This window comes from Venturia canescens, chromosome 9 (assembly GCF_019457755.1).
Source record: "Venturia canescens isolate UGA chromosome 9, ASM1945775v1, whole genome shotgun sequence".
Classification (NCBI taxonomy): Eukaryota; Metazoa; Arthropoda; class Insecta; order Hymenoptera; family Ichneumonidae; genus Venturia; species Venturia canescens.
In genome coordinates this window covers 13,997,310-14,015,285 of record NC_057429.1, presented here as the reverse complement: position 1 = coordinate 14,015,285, position 17,976 = coordinate 13,997,310, and the positions used below count along the sequence as shown (strand labels likewise).

General features: G+C 47.8%; 3 protein-coding genes across 3 annotated transcripts in view; 1 reads left to right on the top strand and 2 right to left on the bottom strand.

The window, feature by feature from the left end:
- The window catches only part of LOC122416595 (uncharacterized), a 68,532-nt gene extending 57,993 nt beyond the window's left edge, over positions 1-10,539 (bottom strand). The window contains exons 1-2 of the mRNA XM_043429661.1: positions 10,450-10,539; positions 8,338-9,973 (exon numbers count right to left, since the gene is read on the bottom strand). Coding sequence (XP_043285596.1) covers positions 8,338-9,973; positions 10,450-10,539 — 1,726 coding nt within the window. The remainder of the gene's footprint in view (positions 1-8,337; positions 9,974-10,449) is intronic.
- The window catches only part of Taf9 (TBP-associated factor 9), a 100,247-nt gene that overhangs the window by 36,859 nt on the left and 45,412 nt on the right, over positions 1-17,976 (top strand). The window lies entirely within an intron of this gene.
- LOC122416594 (putative uncharacterized protein DDB_G0294196) lies at positions 9,953-17,658 on the bottom strand. The gene is made up of 3 exons (XM_043429660.1): positions 17,638-17,658; positions 17,170-17,345; positions 9,953-11,375 (listed from the first exon to the last, which is right to left on the bottom strand). Exons 1-3 carry the CDS (start codon positions 17,656-17,658, stop codon positions 11,195-11,197), a joined length of 378 nt encoding a protein of 125 aa, XP_043285595.1. The 3' UTR covers positions 9,953-11,194.

Genomic DNA, 17,976 nt, shown 5'->3' with positions numbered 1-17,976 from the left:
AATTTTACCGATTTATAGAGCTTACGAAGCATTTTTTCACTCCTAATATTCTCGACGAAGAGAATCGATTCGAGGACGCGGATCCCTGACATTTTAGAAATTTTTCGATGAAACAAAAGTCGAAGAATTTTGTATGAAACCTTGCGAAGACGGTTGCTTCGTTGGGGACTCGTTTCGCATTTGATTTTCTAAATGGATAATTTTCTGAGCCGACGAAGATCGGAGGCTTTTAGTTTTCAATCTTTTATTATCGTCTGAAATATTTTCGTGCTCCTAAAAAAAACTGCGAGTCGATATTCTCGAGACGAATAACTCGGAACATTAAAAAAAATTCGGAAACCACGACGAGTCGACCCGAGATAGAAAAATGTTTTCACAAAAATTTATTTTCTATTTTATTTTCCACGCAGAGGCTGAATCAAGGATTCGTCGATTCAGACTCGACGAGCCCGTGCACATGCGGATTTGAAACGTAATATACTCGCGGAGAGTGCATGTACATGGACAAGTCGTACATATGTAGGTATTAGCCCCTTAAGAGTATGTAGAAACGTACATAGAGTCTTGCTATTAGAGCGTCCGTGTGTAAGAACACAGTGGCTCGAGTTCGTCGATAACACCCTTATACGAGACCGAGGGGATTTGTCCATACTCGTCGTCGGGAACGTCCGTTCCGTTTAGTCTCGGATGAACGAGTTGTCGATCCGACAGTTTCTTGTGAGCGGCCGTCACGAACAAAATGCTTCCCTGACAATCGTCGAGAAAACCGGTAGTCGATAATTTGATTAGTGAAATAAGAAAATATCCTGTTCTGAAACGGCCATATTATTTCTCTGTGGCGTATGAAGAGAAAGGGAGAAAAAAATGTGAAAAAATAACTGGGAGATCGTCACATTATTTAGTTTACTGCTTCGGAGTCGCAACATTCGTTGTGCTAGGAAAGAAGAAAAACGCGCGTCGCGGGGCATCGTCTCGGAGCATCGTTTGACGAGAGTATTTTCGGGATAAAATACTGCGTTTGAAAAAAATCGAAATTTTATGTCGATGGATTGCTCGTAAGTCGTTGTAAGATGAGAATAAAAACGCTCGAAGGTTCGTTACAGGGGTGACGTTGTAATTTATGATTTTGTAACGGCAAAACGTCCTCGCGCGTACGTGCAAGAGATATTTTTTACAGCACGAGTCAAAGGGTTAACTTGCGCGTCAGTCAGTCGATACTCTGCTCTCGACACCCCCGAGAAGCTTTGCCGAAGGGGTGAGTTCCGAGAGAGTCAAGAAAAAGGGTTTTGCGCACATGCACGCGGAGCAGAGGAGAGACCGGGCGCGCGTGTGTGTGCGCATAAATGCGAGGGGTGGATCGACGACCCCTTTCACCCGCAGCTTCATCTGCCTAAGGCGGATGACGGGGGTTGCTGCACGATGAGTCCGCAACGTCCCTACAGCACAATTTGACGATGACGGCTACGGCGACGCGGAGGATGACGAGCTCGCAAGGGCTGTGCAAATACTACCCCCGTTCAACGGTGCCTGGCAACCTCCTTAACCGCATTCTCGGACGTTTTAGTCCGCGATCCCTTTGCGCAGGCTTTCTTCACACTCGGAGAAATAAAAAAATCTCCCTGCAGTTTCAGCGTTTCCTTTTGTTTGTTTATTTTTTTTTTTGAGCTTCCGGTGGCTAATAAAATTCATTCAAATACGAAAAGGTCAACGTGTCTTTGAAACATGTTTCGACTAAAACCGCCCACTTTATGGTAAAGAAAATAATCGTTTGTGTTTCACCATTGCGAGATCGAAATCCTGCTGGATTCACACGAAATGAAATCCAGTGGGCGCGAGGAGGAGTCACATTTCTCTACTATTTTCTTTCCTCCCATATTTTCACAATCTCGAGCTATTAAGCGATAACTCCAAAGGCCCAGGGCTCCATTTTTTCCTCTCTTCATGGTTACAGCTACGAAAGAGTGTGCCTCTTCACTGGGAGGAGAAGAGAGCGAGGGATTGATTCTGGTAACAGAGAATAAATAAGAGACAGGGGCATGCACGAGAGCAACGAGTCGGAGGTTCTCTCGAGCGCGTGTCGGCTCGAAGTATTGCTGGTAAATCGAGAGAAACTGTGTGTAGCGTCAAGAAGTGGAAGAAGTGGTTTGTGAGTGAAGTAAAGTGTAATGTGTCGATGCTCTTGGGCACAGAAGGGCGCGGGGAATGGTATTTGAGCGAGAGTTTTTCGAGCTTTTACGACCTTTTTCTTGTGTAATAGTCGATTTATGGAAAAAGGGGTTACGTCTACGCATGGCTCGATGCTATAGTGGCAAAAGAGACTCACAGCCCAATGGTAGAAATACAAGAGGGGGTTGCGCTTATGCCAGAGAGAATGAGGCAGATTGTATATATGTAGAAGTAAAAGACCGAGAGTATCTAGGTCTGTGTAACGATTTTTAGAGTTCCGACCCTACGGCAATCGTCCAAGTCGTGAAAAAAAAGAAAAAAGATAAAGGAAGGAAAAAACTCGAGGCACCCTACCAGTCAACCAGCGTTATATTCCCCGGCGTTGCCATGGAGACCAAGCCCTTTCGCTCGCGCCCCCTCTGTATTGCTCCAGCACTCTCTTTCCTCCCTACATCGTCACCGCGCCCTTTCGCATCTCCCTTTCTCCTCATCTCTTCTCTACGTTTTTCACTCCTTCTCGCTCTCTCTCTCTCTCTCTCTCTCTCGCTTTTATTCTCTCCTTCCGTTTCTTTGTCGCTCTTTCGCGTTCCTCATTGACCTATACTGCTCTCGTACACTCTTTTTTATGCCTTCTCTGACTCCCTGCCCGTACGCCAATCGCTCACGATGCCTGTCCCCGATCCGCGCTACTCCTTTGTGCAAACCGTACCGCGCGTCAACTCGGAAACCGAAGCTGCGTAAGCCAGTTACGAAGAAAATGAAATATGTGAGCGGGAATATCACTCGATACTTCATTTCTTACGGGACAAAAACGGAATGGGACTTTCTTCAGAGGAAGCAAAAAGAGAGCGAATACTCCAAATGATTTTTATGACAAATGGATTATCGAGGGAAACCTTAGACGCGAGGAAATCGGGTTCACTTGATCATTTCATTCATGACAAAACGCAGTGAAATTTCAAACTCCGTTCACCAGTCCCATAGCTTATTCATTATTTTACCAGGTTCCACAATCTTATTTTCATTTCCATTTGCGCTGCACATTCGAGACATCGTTTCATCGTCTCTCCGCTTCTGGGAGCGAGCGCTCGTCCTAAAAACATTTTTTCACGTTAACTTTACGATTTCATTGCTAATTGGTCCTGCAAACCACTCTCGAGTTTCCTTCCACGCGTCATCCTCTCAGAGGTCATCGACCTCGGGTTATATCCTGCGAAAGAAACGATCGATGCATTAACCACGCAAGGTACGCTCGTTAGAGACTCGTACACGCACACCCCGCGATATGTGGCGATGATGATGTTGACTCTTTGGATAAGAGAGAGGGAACGGTGCACTTTGAATGCGAGGGAAATAAGAAATGCTTGTGTGACACCCGCTCGAGGGGGTGGAGGGACCCGCCGGCTCGAGAGGAGGCTCGGAGAGACGAGAAAGCAACGAAGGAATCGTCGGGTACTATCGCGGAATCGTAAATTGCAAAAGGTATATAAACATTCTCTGTAAGCTAAGAATAAAAAGAGAGAAAGAGTGAGTGAGAGGGGGGGGGGGGAAGAAGCAGAAGACGCTTAAGGAGGCGAAGAAGAAGTTGGACGAGAGGAGAGGGTGCATATAAATTTCACTCACGAATGAATAATAAACGTGGCACAGCATCGAGCTAAGTTATAAGTTTGTATACGAAGCGGAGATATCGTGCTCGGTGTGGTTTTGTGCATGCGTTAATCCCAGTCAGTAAGTTTATCCGCAGGAGCCTAAACCGCCATCTTGATAAGAGGAAGGACGATCCCCGAAGGATTGTAATTCGAGGGTTGAACTTGCGTCTTTGGGTGTCGACAACATCTACGCGGACTAAAATTCACCTGGAAGAGCGTGACTCATCGTTCGTAAATGACACTCGAACGAGTGTGCGGAGAATAAACGGCGAAGGCGAAGAGCGTTGAGAGTGAAAAACTCGCTGCGCATGCTGGGCAGGAGAAAACAGCGATGGCGCGACGATGAGGGCGAGGATGATGAGAAAAATATGTTTGATGCGGATTATCAACGTCGTCACTCGCGTCGACACTCCGTCCAAAGGAGCAAATGCGGAAAGGACGTTAACCCTTTCTCCATCTTTTTTCCTCCGCCTTTAACAACTCTCACGATTCGCATTCGTTCAAGCTGCCCCTTCTTCATCATTCTGCACACCTTTTCCCTCCCGCTTGTTTTCCCTTTTCTCGCTTTTACGACTTGCCATCTCTCTCTCTCTCTCTCGTCCCCCTCTTTTGTTTTCGAACAGTGTGATGGGATTAGACACGTGTACGGGATTCAGATTGTTCGTGATTTTCATACGCAGGGATGAAACGCTTTGGAAATCGAACGATGCGTGTCAACTTGATACCGACAGAGGACAGTTCGAATTCATTGATTTTCTTACAACAATAAATTTTACGAAATAAAACTGTTGCGAGTTTTAGGGCTGAACGGAAGGAGCACCGTGGGATATCGTTTCAACTTTGACGGTTAAGATGAAATCTCAAACTTCCGGAGATTCGTAGAGGTTTAAGGCGTTTGTCATTTTGATCGAAGGCTCGTTCAGCTCGTTTGAACCTGACGGTTCCAATACGCACACAAGTAGCTTGGAGTAAAAGAATTCTTGAGAGCACGTGGAGGATCCTCGCACGTGTCAACGGCCGCCCCTGCCAAGAAGCACATTCGCATGCACGCATGCTGCGTACGCGACCCTCGGGTTCCTCCTATCCGTCTAAAATCTCTCTCTCTCTCTCTCTCTCCCTCCCCCCGCTTATCTACGTTTTCGTCTCGCAGGCGTACGTATTCTCGTCTATTTCTTGTTTGTTTTTTCCTCGTTTTTTAATCCCTCTTCCATCTTTCTCTTTCTCTCATTCTTGCCGCGAGAGAGAGAAGCAGAGCAGCGAGCACCAGGAGAGTGGGGAGGGTGACTTCTTTTCTCGAGAACGGCGAAAATAGGGCCGAGTTTCGAAGTGCCCGGCCGGTTAGTCAGGCCATTTAGTCATTCCTCTCTCGGACCCGCGCGCGCTCTCTCTCTCTCTCCCTCTCTCCTGCCTGTGCCCGGTAACGTATACACACGCGCATTCATTTGGGATCCGTCCAGATCTCAACACGTGAGACACGAGCTACGGGGTGTCTCGCAAATTCGTGTCCCTCGAAGCCCCCGAATACCCGTAAAATTTCTCGATATCACGCCGAAACGAATTTCGGTTTCGATTCCAACTAATGAAATTTCACGATCGAGTATCCACCGAGCTATTGGAATTTCAAACTGTGATTCGCATCCTCGAAGCTCAGTTGCTTCCCATCGTCACTTTTTCTTCACTCTCGTTTCCTCTGAATTTAATCCCAAATTAATATTCGCTTACTACTTTTGTTTCTGATTCATTCGGAATCCTATCTTTTTAGCTGCTAACTAAATCTCGTGGAGAAGTCGAGGCATGCAACATTGACTAAGGACTGTCATGAGAAGCAAAAGGAGGACGAGAGAACTCGTAGGTATATGAGCCTCTCGCGAGGGGTTCTATGTTGTTATACACTCCGCGGTTGATGAGCTCGAATTCACGAATACGTGAGCATGTGTGCTGCGCGTATACGTACAAGTCGCGTTCGCATGCTCGCTGCTCACGGTCTAGAGAGAATATGCTGGCTCTGGCATCGAACAAGCTCGCCGGCCGAGACGAGAGCGCGGTGTGCGAAAAAAATAGCCGGCTGAATCATACGCGAAGTCACGAAGCGAGCAGAGCTCCCTCTGTATTTTAAACCAACGAGATCCTCCTAAGAGCTGAGAAGTTTGGTTATCGATAGACCGCATGAAAATTCCCAACTTCAATTTTATCTTCAATCTACTATTTTATGGAAGGATTATTGAAACCATAGAAAAATCTATTGAAATCCTGGAGACAATGGAATCAGGAATGAAAACAGCGGAGAGAATCTCCAGGAAACATAAAACGAATACGAAAAACGGAAGAGCGAGGCTTTGGAACGACAAAAATTCCCGTCATTCATTCCGAGCTCGATATTCGTGTTACTTGGAATGAAATAAGTTTGCGTACTTTCAAGCTCGGAATTTGTTACTTTGTACACTTACAACTCGCCACTTTTTATATTTTTACAGTTACACACCGGCCGGGTCGTTCTTCGGTAAAATACTCCAAAAGACATAGCCTCCCCGAAGATCAGAGGTTAAGCGCGCTAGCCACGCCTTCTTCCCTTCATCGGTACTGCAGCGAAGCCTGACGACACGCGTGGGAATTCATCGGGAATTCCCGAGTGCAGCAGCCTAACCTTCCATAGACAGATCCTCAAACCCCATTTTCTCGCCAAATCTCATCGCCCAATTTCTCCATTTTCTTCGACAAACAAACGAAACGCTATTCGAGGCCGAAACCACCGGTTTCTTCTCTGCCATGGTCATACCCCATGGAAGAACTAGGAACGTATGCGACCGTGCAGAAGTGAAGGAAACCGCTCGATCTCGGGCATGATATAACTCTGCTGCTGGGCATTTTTACAAACTTCCCCGTACAGCTTATGGAGCTTTTAAGGAAGTTTGTCCAGTAGTCGAATTGAACAAAGAGATTTAGATTTAAAAATTTCAATAGAGTGACGAATAATTTAAAAAATGTCCTGTCAAGATTTCGTTTCAAAAAATCAAAACGGATTCCCCAAATTAACACGGTCTCTTGCGGGTATCAGTGATTTTTCTGTCTTTATGTATAAAATTTGCAGGCATTGACAAACAGTTCTTGCAGAAATTTCCACAAGTCCTGGAAAAATATGTGACGAATGTGTTTACAGCTTCGTTAAATCCATATAAAGTTCGCAATTGATGTTGATTATTGGCAGGTTAACTCATACGTGACTTTCACGATAGCGACTAGCGACGTTGCAACCGCGCGCTTTTTGAAACCGCGGAGACCACGTTTTCCGATCGACGCAACTCACACTAGGGACTTGCAATAAAATATGAAGGACGGGTGAGAAAATATTGATGTAATTGAGCAAAACTTGAGAACACTGGACCGACTACGCTAGTCGCGATAATTTTTCTTTTCACTAACTCGATACCAGATGAACTTCCTTAATATTCAGTGTCAAGGCACTGTAGCATCTGCATGGACTTCCATTAGGCTGGTGAGTAGAGTTTAACTATTAGAACTGGAATTGGCAGTGTTGGGCTTGAAAGTGGATTTTGTTGGTTGTCACTTTTATGGACCACGATTCGGAGAAGTGTCGATCGATATCAGCGTTAATTCAAATTGTTGAATGTTTCTGCAGGGATCTGCAATGACTCGGTGTTACATTCTCGTCTTAGTTGACGTTGAAAACGACGAGCGTGGTCGATATCTTAAGGCATAAACTTGCCCCGCATTATTCTAAACTCCGAAAGTCTGTCTTCTCGCATTTGTTTCTTTTGCTGGGTAAAAAAAAACGTTGGCGCGCGAAAGGCTGGAGGATCGCGACACGCCAGAATCTCGTCCTTGCAGCCTCGGAGAAGGACGAGAAAGCAATCGAGTGAAAAAATCGACGACTGGGAGTACGGGAGCCTAAGAAAGTAAAAAAGGTAGAAAGAGGGAGGAGTGAAAGAGAGAAGGAATTGGAAGAGTGCGAGGGGAAAGACGAGGACGAAAGGCGAAGGATTGAAGAAAGAGAAGGTGACGGTCGTTGTTCGGACGCGGAGCGAGGTGCTTTTGCGTCGTCGAATAGTTAAAAATAGCCCGGGTTTCGTGCTCTTGGTACTAAAGCTATGGGGTCCTGCTGCCCAAACGCTGTGGCGCGAACGCGGATCTTGTAAATACGCCTGGTGAAAGGCACCATGAAAGAGAAGCAACGAAAAACTCTGCTCCTTTTTTATTTCTCGCCTTTCTTCTTTCCTTCATATTTTCTTTCATTTCGAATGACACTGCCACGCCAAGTTCTGCACGAAAGGGTAAAGTGAGACCGGGTGGTGAGACGAAAGACTGAATTTCGGGCCGAGGTTTTGTTATTTGCACTAGAAATTTCGATATTCTGAAAAATGCCAGTCATCATTCCGTGACAAACGGTAAAGCCACCGAGTATTGACGCCGAATATTCAACTTGAGTCACTGGCAATGTACATTCAGGAGCCTAACAAGCATCGATAGAGAGAAACAGAAAATTAGCGATTATAATGGGACTTACGTGCTTCCATAGAGGTGTCTTGAGTCGGTGATGGCGACTTGGTCGACGAGGTTTCTTCCGTAGTAGCGTTGATATTAGTCGTGGCACTTGGCGTCGACTCGGTATCGTTTTTATCTTCGTTGATGGCCTCGACGACGCTCTCGTTGGTTTTTTCAGCGGATGTAATGATCCGCCTTTCCAACGGATCCGTAGTTTTTTCAGTGCTGTTACCAACGACCGGTAATTCCGGCCATTTTCTCGAACGTCCTGGCACTCCCGTCGTCGCTCCTTGGGGATAAGAACGCGCTGTCATGGGCACGGCAATTTTTCTACTTTTCCTCCACTCTAATGCACTCTCATCGTTGCCATAAGATAGTTCCGTAGTAATGGGTTCACTCGGGCTTGACGGGGTTACCGCAGAACTCGTAACATCTTCGTTGGGCTCTAGCTGTGTCTCCGAGGATCCTTCCTCCTTAACGGAACCGCTGGAGTTCTTATTTTTATACTTTCTCTGGTGATTACGATTACGATTATTGACGTTATTAATAATATTAGTGTAACTATCGTTATTGTGATTATTCACGACCCGCGTAGCCGCCACCTTACTCGTGAAATAGTTTTGTCCGTTGATAAGCGAGGCGTCCCTAGCCGAGCCCGAAACCTCAACCCCGAGCCTCTCGATATTGCTTTCCGAAAGGCGAGGACTGTTTTCCTTATCGTTTGATAATGCGGCTTGTTCGGTGTCCCTCGTCGTCTTCTTTCCTCCTCGGTCCTCGATGATAGCCACTTTGCTCGTTGGCAACGCAGCGCCGGTTCTATCATCAACATCGACATCGACTCTGGTCGACTCATTCGGCTCGTTTACGATGTCTCTTGGATCGTAAATCGTTGGCGGGATGTTCAAAGATTTTCTCCAGACTGTACTGGAGATTAGTGATTCGCGTCTCGACGGATCGATACCGTTCCGACGAATTTCGTTGTCCTCCCGCTTCCTACGTATGTCACCTTCCCAATCGACGTTCTTTCGTCTCCGTCTTCGTCGTCCTCGCCGCGAATTACTTGACTTGTGACGCCGGAGGTTTTCCGTCACGTCTGTGACGCTTCTCGACGTATAACCCTGGCCCCGATACTCGGTGCTCTCTGGATACGTGGACGCGGAGTAGGACGTCTTACCAAAGATAACCAACGGATCACCGATCGATCCCGTTCTCAAGATAGAACTCGACCTCGCGGCTTCTTCCTCTTCTTTATCCCCGACCGAGGTGTTCCTCAGCAGTTTTCGTAGTTGCAAATATTCCAACAATGAATCAGCACCGCTGGCACTTTCGCCGTTCTCATGGAACAACGAGCGCGAGGCAATCGCTCTGGCGTTGTTAGAGCCACGAGGGCTGTTACGAGGTTCGATTGCTCTCGTCGTCGCGCTCGTAACGTCGTTGTTATTGGTGTAATAACGCGACGGCGACGGCGGCGACGACGTAAACCGTCCGAACGACGGCAACAACGACGACAACGACGACGTGTTTTCGGTTGCCGCCGCCGCCCCGGCAATACGGTAACCCAACAGCCCCAGGAGAGTGACGACGAAGACAAGCAGGGGCAAACCCACCCCCGCCCCCGTGGTGGACCCAACAACCCCCGGCCTACGGACTATAACTTCCTAGACCGACCAATGGAAACGGGGCCTGTTTGTAGCCACGAAAAAGCTCACCGTTTTTCCTCAGATCAAGATCGAGAGATTCTTTTCTCAATGGGCGATACAAATTATCTAGATCCCTGAAAATTCAATAATACTCGATCGGTCAGCAATGAAAACCAGCTCGATCGATCCTTTTCATAAGATCCCAATGGAGAGTCTACCGTGAATATCATTGGGGCATTGAGTCTGGCTATGGCCCACTTGACGGAGGTTCTCGTTGAAAATTTTACTTTCTTTTTCAGCCTCGACCTCTTCCTTTTTTCTCTCCTTTCCTATATATCTATTCTTTCTTAATCTAAATCAGCAGGCTAATTTAATGTACCGAGATAGAGGAGCTTCCAAGATTCAATGATTTCGTTGGAATGCCTCAACCACCCCGGAGCTCCACGTGACTGGTGCACGACGATGCTGCTCGTAGCGGTGGCGTCGTCAATCACTTCCGTAGTTACGAGTACGGAGTCGTGAGGCGCTGCGGGACCTTGCCAAGTTGTGATCGGAGTTGGTTCGTCATCGGCAGACTCCGCCATCATCGGGGACCCCGTGATCGTGCGTAATACACCACAACCCCACCCGAAACCCAGTGCCTTCTCCACGATTCCACTTTTCGCATATTTTTTCTAGTGTTTCTTTTTTGTTTCCCGTAGCGCGGGGGGCGGGTGAGAGGAGGGCGGGGGGGGGGGGAGGAGGAGGTGAAAGATGCGATTTCGGTGGTGTGTCGTTTCTCGTCCTCACCGGGTGTATCTCGGCTCGTTTTTTTTTTCCCCCCCTCTTTCTTCTCGTTTCCTTTGGTCCTCGTTCTCGCGTGGATTTGGAATCTTCGACTCGGTACTTTTCCTCGTATCGGTCAGCGGAAACTTGGCGGGGGGGGGGGGGGGGGAGGGGCGGCCCGGAATTTCGGGCAACTACGGTTACGAGAATTCGCAAAAGGTCCAAATCTTCATCGGCGTAGTGTGTTTTGTACTCTCTCGAAGTAACGAAATGCTGACTGAATTAGTCCGGTCTTGGCGTCAATTTCGAGAATCCAGTAGAAGAAGACGCAGAAGAAGAAAATGAAAACTATTTAAAGAAAAACGCGCAAAGATCGTCGACTCTTTCACTGTTCTCCTGCGTTGTTATATCACTTGCCAGGCACTCATACACCCACGCGAACACGCACACACATACGCACTCACGATTGCAATGCTAATCGATCGAAATGGCCCACTTTCTTCGATGATTTCTTCGTTTTTTTTTGTTTGTTTTTTTTTTTTTTTCGTTTTGTTTTCTTTCATAAGCACTTCGGTCGTGAAGAAACTTCGTCGTCTCGGTAGTCGGATGATGATCCGGTGACGTGATTGTCAAAATTGCTTTCTCCCAGAGAAATCTGAAAAATAATCACGACAAAGATGCTTTCGTAAGGTTCATTCTCATTTCACTGGACACGTATGGTGTTTGGGATTATTATTCATAAAGACAACGATTAAAGGAGAGCGAGTTGGGGAGAGTGCGTCGAGAGAGAAAGAAAGAGTAAAACCGTGCGCGAGGATGTGATGTTGCGCGCGAGCTTGAGGGTGGTAAGTCTCGACCGCAATCGCAAGTCGCACTGGCGCGTCGTGCGAGCGACGCACACGCAACCGGCGAGTACGCACGCGAGCCGCGCTTCTCTCGCCCGTGGAGCACGCACGATTTCTATACGAGAGACTGGTGTGAAACGCGACGAAGAAAGATCCGCGAAGAGACAGCGGGAAGCGAAAAAGCAAGAGAGAAAGAGAAGGAGAGAGAGAGAGAGAGAGAGATACTAGAAACAGCCACACGCAGCTTTCGTCCCGTTCGCCGGACTCGCGCTTCCTACAATTTCTTAAAATACGATCCCCCTGCGGAATGGTCGAGTGTGCGATCGGCCCGCTCGCTCTCTCGCTCAACGCTTTCGCGAGCACTTCTCATACAGCTCCGTTTTGTTCCACACGTACACTACACACTACCGTTTTGTTTCTTTCTCTCCGTCTCTCTTTGCGCCTCTCTTTCTTCACCAGCAATACAGAATAACAGCGTAAATCTAGAGAGAGAGAGAGAGAGAGAGAGAGAGAGAGAGTGCGAACGAACGATGGAAAGACAGCTTCCACTCCCCTTGGTCCATTCGTGTCACGCGTTCTGTTCCACACCACATCTCATACAATGTAACTCGCGCAACCCCCTTTGCATACTCTTCCTAGCGGGGCTATACAGGGTGTTTCTCGAAACTCGCCATTTGTCTTCTCCCATTCGAGACAACGAAAGCCGCTTGAAATTTAGCATTATGTTTTGGTTTAGAGAGGGTCAATGAACCATCGGTGGCCACAGACTATTTAGACATTCATTTTGGGATATCGACGAGTTACGTGACCAATCGTCTCTTTTATTCTCAATGCTCGTAACGTTTATTGGGAGTAAATATTAGTATGGAAAACGAGTGATTGAAAATTGGGACAAAGTTTTGTACCGTAGAAAAATGATTGTGAGCGCTGCGAGAGAGAAATTCTCGCTGTGCCGATCGACGGGGGAAGAGAGAGAGAGAGAGCGGATGAAAAGGGTAAAACAGGAACAGAGAAAGAGCGGCAGAGAACGAGGGACGCAGAGGGCGAAAAAGGAGGAGACAGAAAAAGTACAAAAATAGGTTAAAACGGGGACCACAAACAATGGCACAGGCATTAATACGGAGGGAACTCGCGTCAGTCTGAAACATTCCACACTAATGAAACGGGGCGTCGAAGGATGGAGCGATTCCCACCCGTGGTGCAAGTCAACCCGATGGACCGGAGAAGCCTTTTTCAACTAAAAATTCATTTCAATTCGTCGGTATTTTGCTGTACCGAAAGAGACGAAGAGACAGTGAAAATAGTACGAGGAAAAAAGATAGTAAAGAAAAATGTAAACTCATGCGCGTGAGTCAATCGTCTCGTTACGCGAAGGCGGGCCGTTTGAAATTTGTTTACTACGAGAGACTGAGGCGAAAAGAGCTGTGCGTTAAATATAGCGAGGACAGGGTACGAGAACACGCTCAGCCGCGAAAACCCTATTTTTATGAGACGTTTTAACTCTCATTTCTCTCCCCCCGTTTCTTTTTTATTTCCCCCGCTATGGATATATACGTATATTGTTGCGTTTTTACTACTTCACGTTCCCTCCGTACGGTCAATATTTTTGAATTTCCGCGTGGAGAAGCCCGTTATTGTTACAATTCGTGGCAACATAAACCCAAATAAATATTTATTTTTTATTTAAAATCGATTTATTCGATGAATTAATAAATTTTCTTCGACAAAAGTTTCGCCATCTTGCCGACACCGAGAGTTCACTGCTTTCGATAACTATTTTCAATTCAATCAGTAAATTTACGTTCTATTATTACCCGATAAGTTTGCTCACCGAACGCGAAAGCGCGAGGAACGTTTGAAAGGGTGGTGAGAGTACGCGGAGTGTTTATTACGTCCGAAAACACCGGAGACGAAGCGAGAATAATCGGAGGAGAAAGACGCGAGAGAGCGAGGAGAGTTTGTAGTAAAAACCGGAGAGGCAAGAGTGCAAGAGGACGAAGATGAAGATAGGAAGGTTGGAAAGAGAAGCAGGGGAGGAGAGAGAAGACTAAGAGGAGCAATGGAAATACGAAGAGGGAGTGAAACGATTAAAAAGAACGTTGCTATTCCCGCGCACTCTCTCTCTCTCTCTCTCTCTCTCTCTCTCTCTCTCTCTCTCTCTCTTTCCATCGCGTTTTCTTGAGGCGCGAGCATACCGCGAGAGCGCGGATTCCCACGTAATGCGAAACTCGTGTCGTCGCCCTCGAATCCACACGCAGGATTCGCCGGCTCGAACGGGAGTAAGAGCGCGTATTCGGGCAATCGCGTCGTCGTCGAATAACTACACCCGAAGAGAACAGTAGGCAAAGGAATCGCTGTAGTAGTGTAATAGTAGTCGCGTCGTGCAACACAAGCAGAAACAGAGGCCTCACCGCGAGCCACCGTTACTACGTTTAACCAAAAGTTTCTATACTTCTCTCGCGTGGCGAGAGTGCCCGTAGGAAATTTGTTTACAACGGGGCAAACGCGCCGGGCCCCCGCTAATTATAGTACGCCAAGCCGACGGAAGGAAACGGCAAAGGCACTATTTTTACTGGTGCCTCGAGGTTCGGAATATGGTCGCGAGGGAACCGCGAGTTCTTCACTGTATTCGATTCGTGGGTTCGCGTGGCTCTCGTTCTCTCTCTCTCTCTCTCTCTCTTTACGACAAAGCGCGATTCCTCTCCTCGCTGTAAGATTCTCATTATTTTTCACTACTTTTTACAACCCGCTGATATCGCTTTCGTACAAACTCTTGCTCGTTTTACTTGTTCCACTATTTTCTCCCAAATCAATTTCCGAAGCGAATTTTTCCGGTGTTTTGACAATTTCAGGACAAATTTCGCCGCGTATTCGGCTGCCTCGGATCTCAAATCTCTTGCATCCTCAAATTTCTACGCTCTGTTCGTTGCGATTCGATTCGAAATGTTGACCGAGCTCGTAATCCCTCGCGATTCCGTTTTCTAAGACAGTCTTCAATGCGCTCGTCACCCAATTCGCATTATTTTCAGAGTTAAAGTCGATTCCGTTGCCCCTGAAATGTTCCCTCGATGCTGTTTCGCGGGAGATTCGAATATTGCATAAAAAAGGAGGCGAGACGCGCGTAGCGGGGGCGCGTTCAGCCCGAGACAATACGTTTGTTTGTTTTTTTAACACGCGGGTAAAAATGTTTGCGCGGCTTGCCCCCTTACATTCTATTTTAGAATGAAACGCGTGATCGGGGTGGGCGAGAGGGATGGGAAGTACGAGCGTGTACCGCGGGACTCCGAATTCTCTCTTTTCTCATACGCTGCAAAAAGTTTGTACCAAAGAAAATAGAAGGTAATAGAGTAGATTCGCGACGAATTTGAATGAAGGCCAGGAAAAGCTGAAAAATACGAAATCAAGTGCTAGAAATGAATCGCGGCCGACGAATCTGCCAATTGCATTTTTCGCCAGGCTCCACTCGCTGGCTCGCAACGAGCCCAAATTATTACGTCCGAATTGACAGAGATGAGAGAAACACGGCTGGACAGAGACGCGCGGCGACAAAGGAAAGCCGGAGGAACGGGGAATGAAAAATGTCGTGAGAAGCTGCAAAAGAGGCGAGAGCTGAAAGTGCATAAAGTGAGCATGTTGAGAGGAAAGATCGTGCGGGTAGAGAAAATCTCATGGCGCGGAGGAAGAACAGGAGAGAGGAAGGTGGAACGGGAGAAAGAAGCAGAGAAAAAGGAAACGTTGAGGAACAGAGACGGAAAGGAGAAGAGAGAGAGAGAGAGAGAGACGAAGACAAAATTGTTTAGTAAAAGGAAAGAGTGTAAGGAGGACGTGCAGAAAACTAAATACACGTACGAGAAGAAAATAAGGGGAGACAGCGGAACGTTTGGCAAGAGCGGTGAATGCGCGTAGAGAGGAGACCGAGACAGAGACTATATACACTCTCAGTGGATATCGTCTCGTCTGACCGTATGCGAGTCTCTTGCTTTTTCTCCTTTTCTTCCGAGTGCGATCGTGATGGAAGATCCAGAGAGAAAGAGTCAGCGAGAGAGAGAGAGAGAGGGACGAAGGCAGAGCCTCAGGGAGTGGGGAGGGAACGAGAAGGAAAAGTAGAGAAAAGTGGAAAGAGAAAGATAGAGAACCGCCAGTGTTGGCGGACGAGAAACACACCGGCGCGTCCTCTCGTCTCGTCACCGCGGCGACGGCGGCGGCGGCGGCGGCGGCCATGCTTGTTCCCCGACGCGCCGCCAAGCGCTTCTACGCTCTCTCCGTCCCTCCGCTTTTTCCTTTCTCCTTCTCTCTTCGGGTCATTCTCGCGCGATTGATGCACGCCCGAGCAACTTATAAGAAAACTCACACTTTCTCGGTTCACCCCGGCCACTTTTCCGGGCGAATTGCCGACATTCTCTCCGTCTGCCTATATTATATATATTTTTAAGCCGCGTTTACAGAGGAGGCTTTTTCAGTGCGCAAGCGCGCGCGCGCGTACACGACCATTCGTTCACGTACGTTGTGCATGTATAAGCGTGGACCGTCGCATCCTTCTTGGAGCACGATAGCCACCGATTCTGCGTTGAGCATGAAGCAACACGTCAACGCACAAAGATCTCGAGGATACAACACTACCGACTCGAAGGGTTGAAAGAGATGAAGAAAAACATAACGCCAAACGAGCCTGTCCGAGTCGTCGATTCTCCAAGACGACCCCCTCCCCCCAAGTCCGAAGACAAAGTACGTTTGAGCCAAGTGCGTAATGAGAAAAAACTCGACTTCTCGGAGAGCCTCGAGGACAGTCGGAGCACGAAGCGACTGCGAGCTCGAGCGATAGGCGAAAAAAAGAAGAGAGAAGGGAATAAGTAGTGACGGCAGTGACCACGCAGCCAAGACGCAAACTTTGGGAGGCCGCGACGATGCGCGAGGAGAAGCTCGTGATCGAGGAACTGAAAAGGGTGAAGGCTCGGGGGAGGAGACGGAGGGCAAGCGGGAGGGAGGGGGGGGGGGGCGGCGGCGGCGGCGGCGGCGAAGAAGAGGGAACCACGCACCGTGTCGATTCGTACACCACGCGTACTGGATATTTTCCGCGATCACGATTGAAACATTGAAAATATATTAAAAATAAGAAAACTTTGTTTCTTTTGTAAAACTCAGTAATCCAGGTGGTTTTGCACATTTTTCATCTTCTCGCTCAATTATCATCGCACGAGTCCGATCGAACGGATGCTTGCCTACACCAGACTCGAGTGTGATCATCATTCCCGCCTATTTCCAAATACTTTTCGTTATTTATTTCAAGTTTTTTTCAGAGATGCTGCGCTCTCTCGAATCTGGCGTCTCTGAAATCGGCAATCGTTCTCAATCTCCGGCTGTTTTCTTTCGTTCTCTTTCTCTTCTCCCCTCTCCTTTTCGTTTGTTCGCGGTCACTCACTCACTCTCTTGTTTATCGAAATATCAATCTCTCGCTACCCCCCCCCCCCTTCCCAGCCCCTGACCGGCCATGTATTCTTTCTCCTTCACCCTTCGCTCTCTCTCTCTCTCTCGCTCTTTCTCTTTCTCTCTCTCCTCTCCCTCGTTACCGTTTCTCATACTCGCGTCCTCCACCCATCAACCAACCTTTCTCTCTCTTTCTCGCTTTCTTTTTTCCTTTTTCTCTCCTCCTGGCTCCCACTCCTCTCGCTCTTGTTTTGATTTCCTTTTTCGTGTTGTTGTTGTTGTTGTTGTTGTTGTTGTTGGTGTTGGTGTTGTTGTTGTTGTTGTGGTTTTATGCGGTAGTTTCCTCGTTCTTCAAACTATTCGAGATAAGAAAAAGTCAGGACGCGCGCACCTTCAGAGATTATGCGAATATTTTTCTCCGGTTTTTGGTTTTTATTTAGTTGTTGTTATTATTATTGTTAAGGTATTTTGTTCGTCTTGCTGCTGGATGTAGCGAGGAGAACGTTCGGCCAAGTGGAGAGAGCCGCGGCGGCGGAGCGAGCGGTGCTGCCTATCGGATGGCACTGCATTCAGCGCCGCTACAGCCAGCGCCGCGGTCCCGAGAGAAACCTCGGTCATCATCGCTTCTACTCGCGCGAATTCGCCCACCCTCGGCCAATCTCGGCACATCTCGGATATCCCAATTTCCCCTACTCTTCTAATTTTTCCTTCCAAACACTCGCGCAGACGCAACTCTCGTGCATTCTCTCTCTCCCTCTCCCCTCTCTCTACTCGCGCTCTCCACTCAACGGCGCACAGACACACGCGCCGCATCCCGGTTTGCCTTCGCGGCTTCTGATTCTTCACGAGACTCGAGATACTCCGCAGCATCCCCGCTATCACGGACGCGATCTTCTCTCGCGCACTATTTTATTCGCCACGAGAAATGCACAGCTTCGTCTTGCTCGTTGCTCCGTTTTTTCAGTCTTGAGATCCACGCGCTTTCTC

Coding starts and splice junctions, on each gene's coding strand:
- LOC122416594 (XM_043429660.1), bottom strand. CDS start 17,658: ATGTGCCGAGATTGGCCGAGG. Junction 17,346..17,637: donor TGTGCCGAGATTGGCCGAGG/GTGGGCGAATTC, acceptor TATCTCGAATAG/TTTGAAGAACGAGGAAACTA. Junction 11,376..17,169: donor AGCGAGAAAGAGAGAGAAAG/GTTGGTTGATGG, acceptor ATTATTTTTCAG/ATTTCTCTGGGAGAAAGCAA.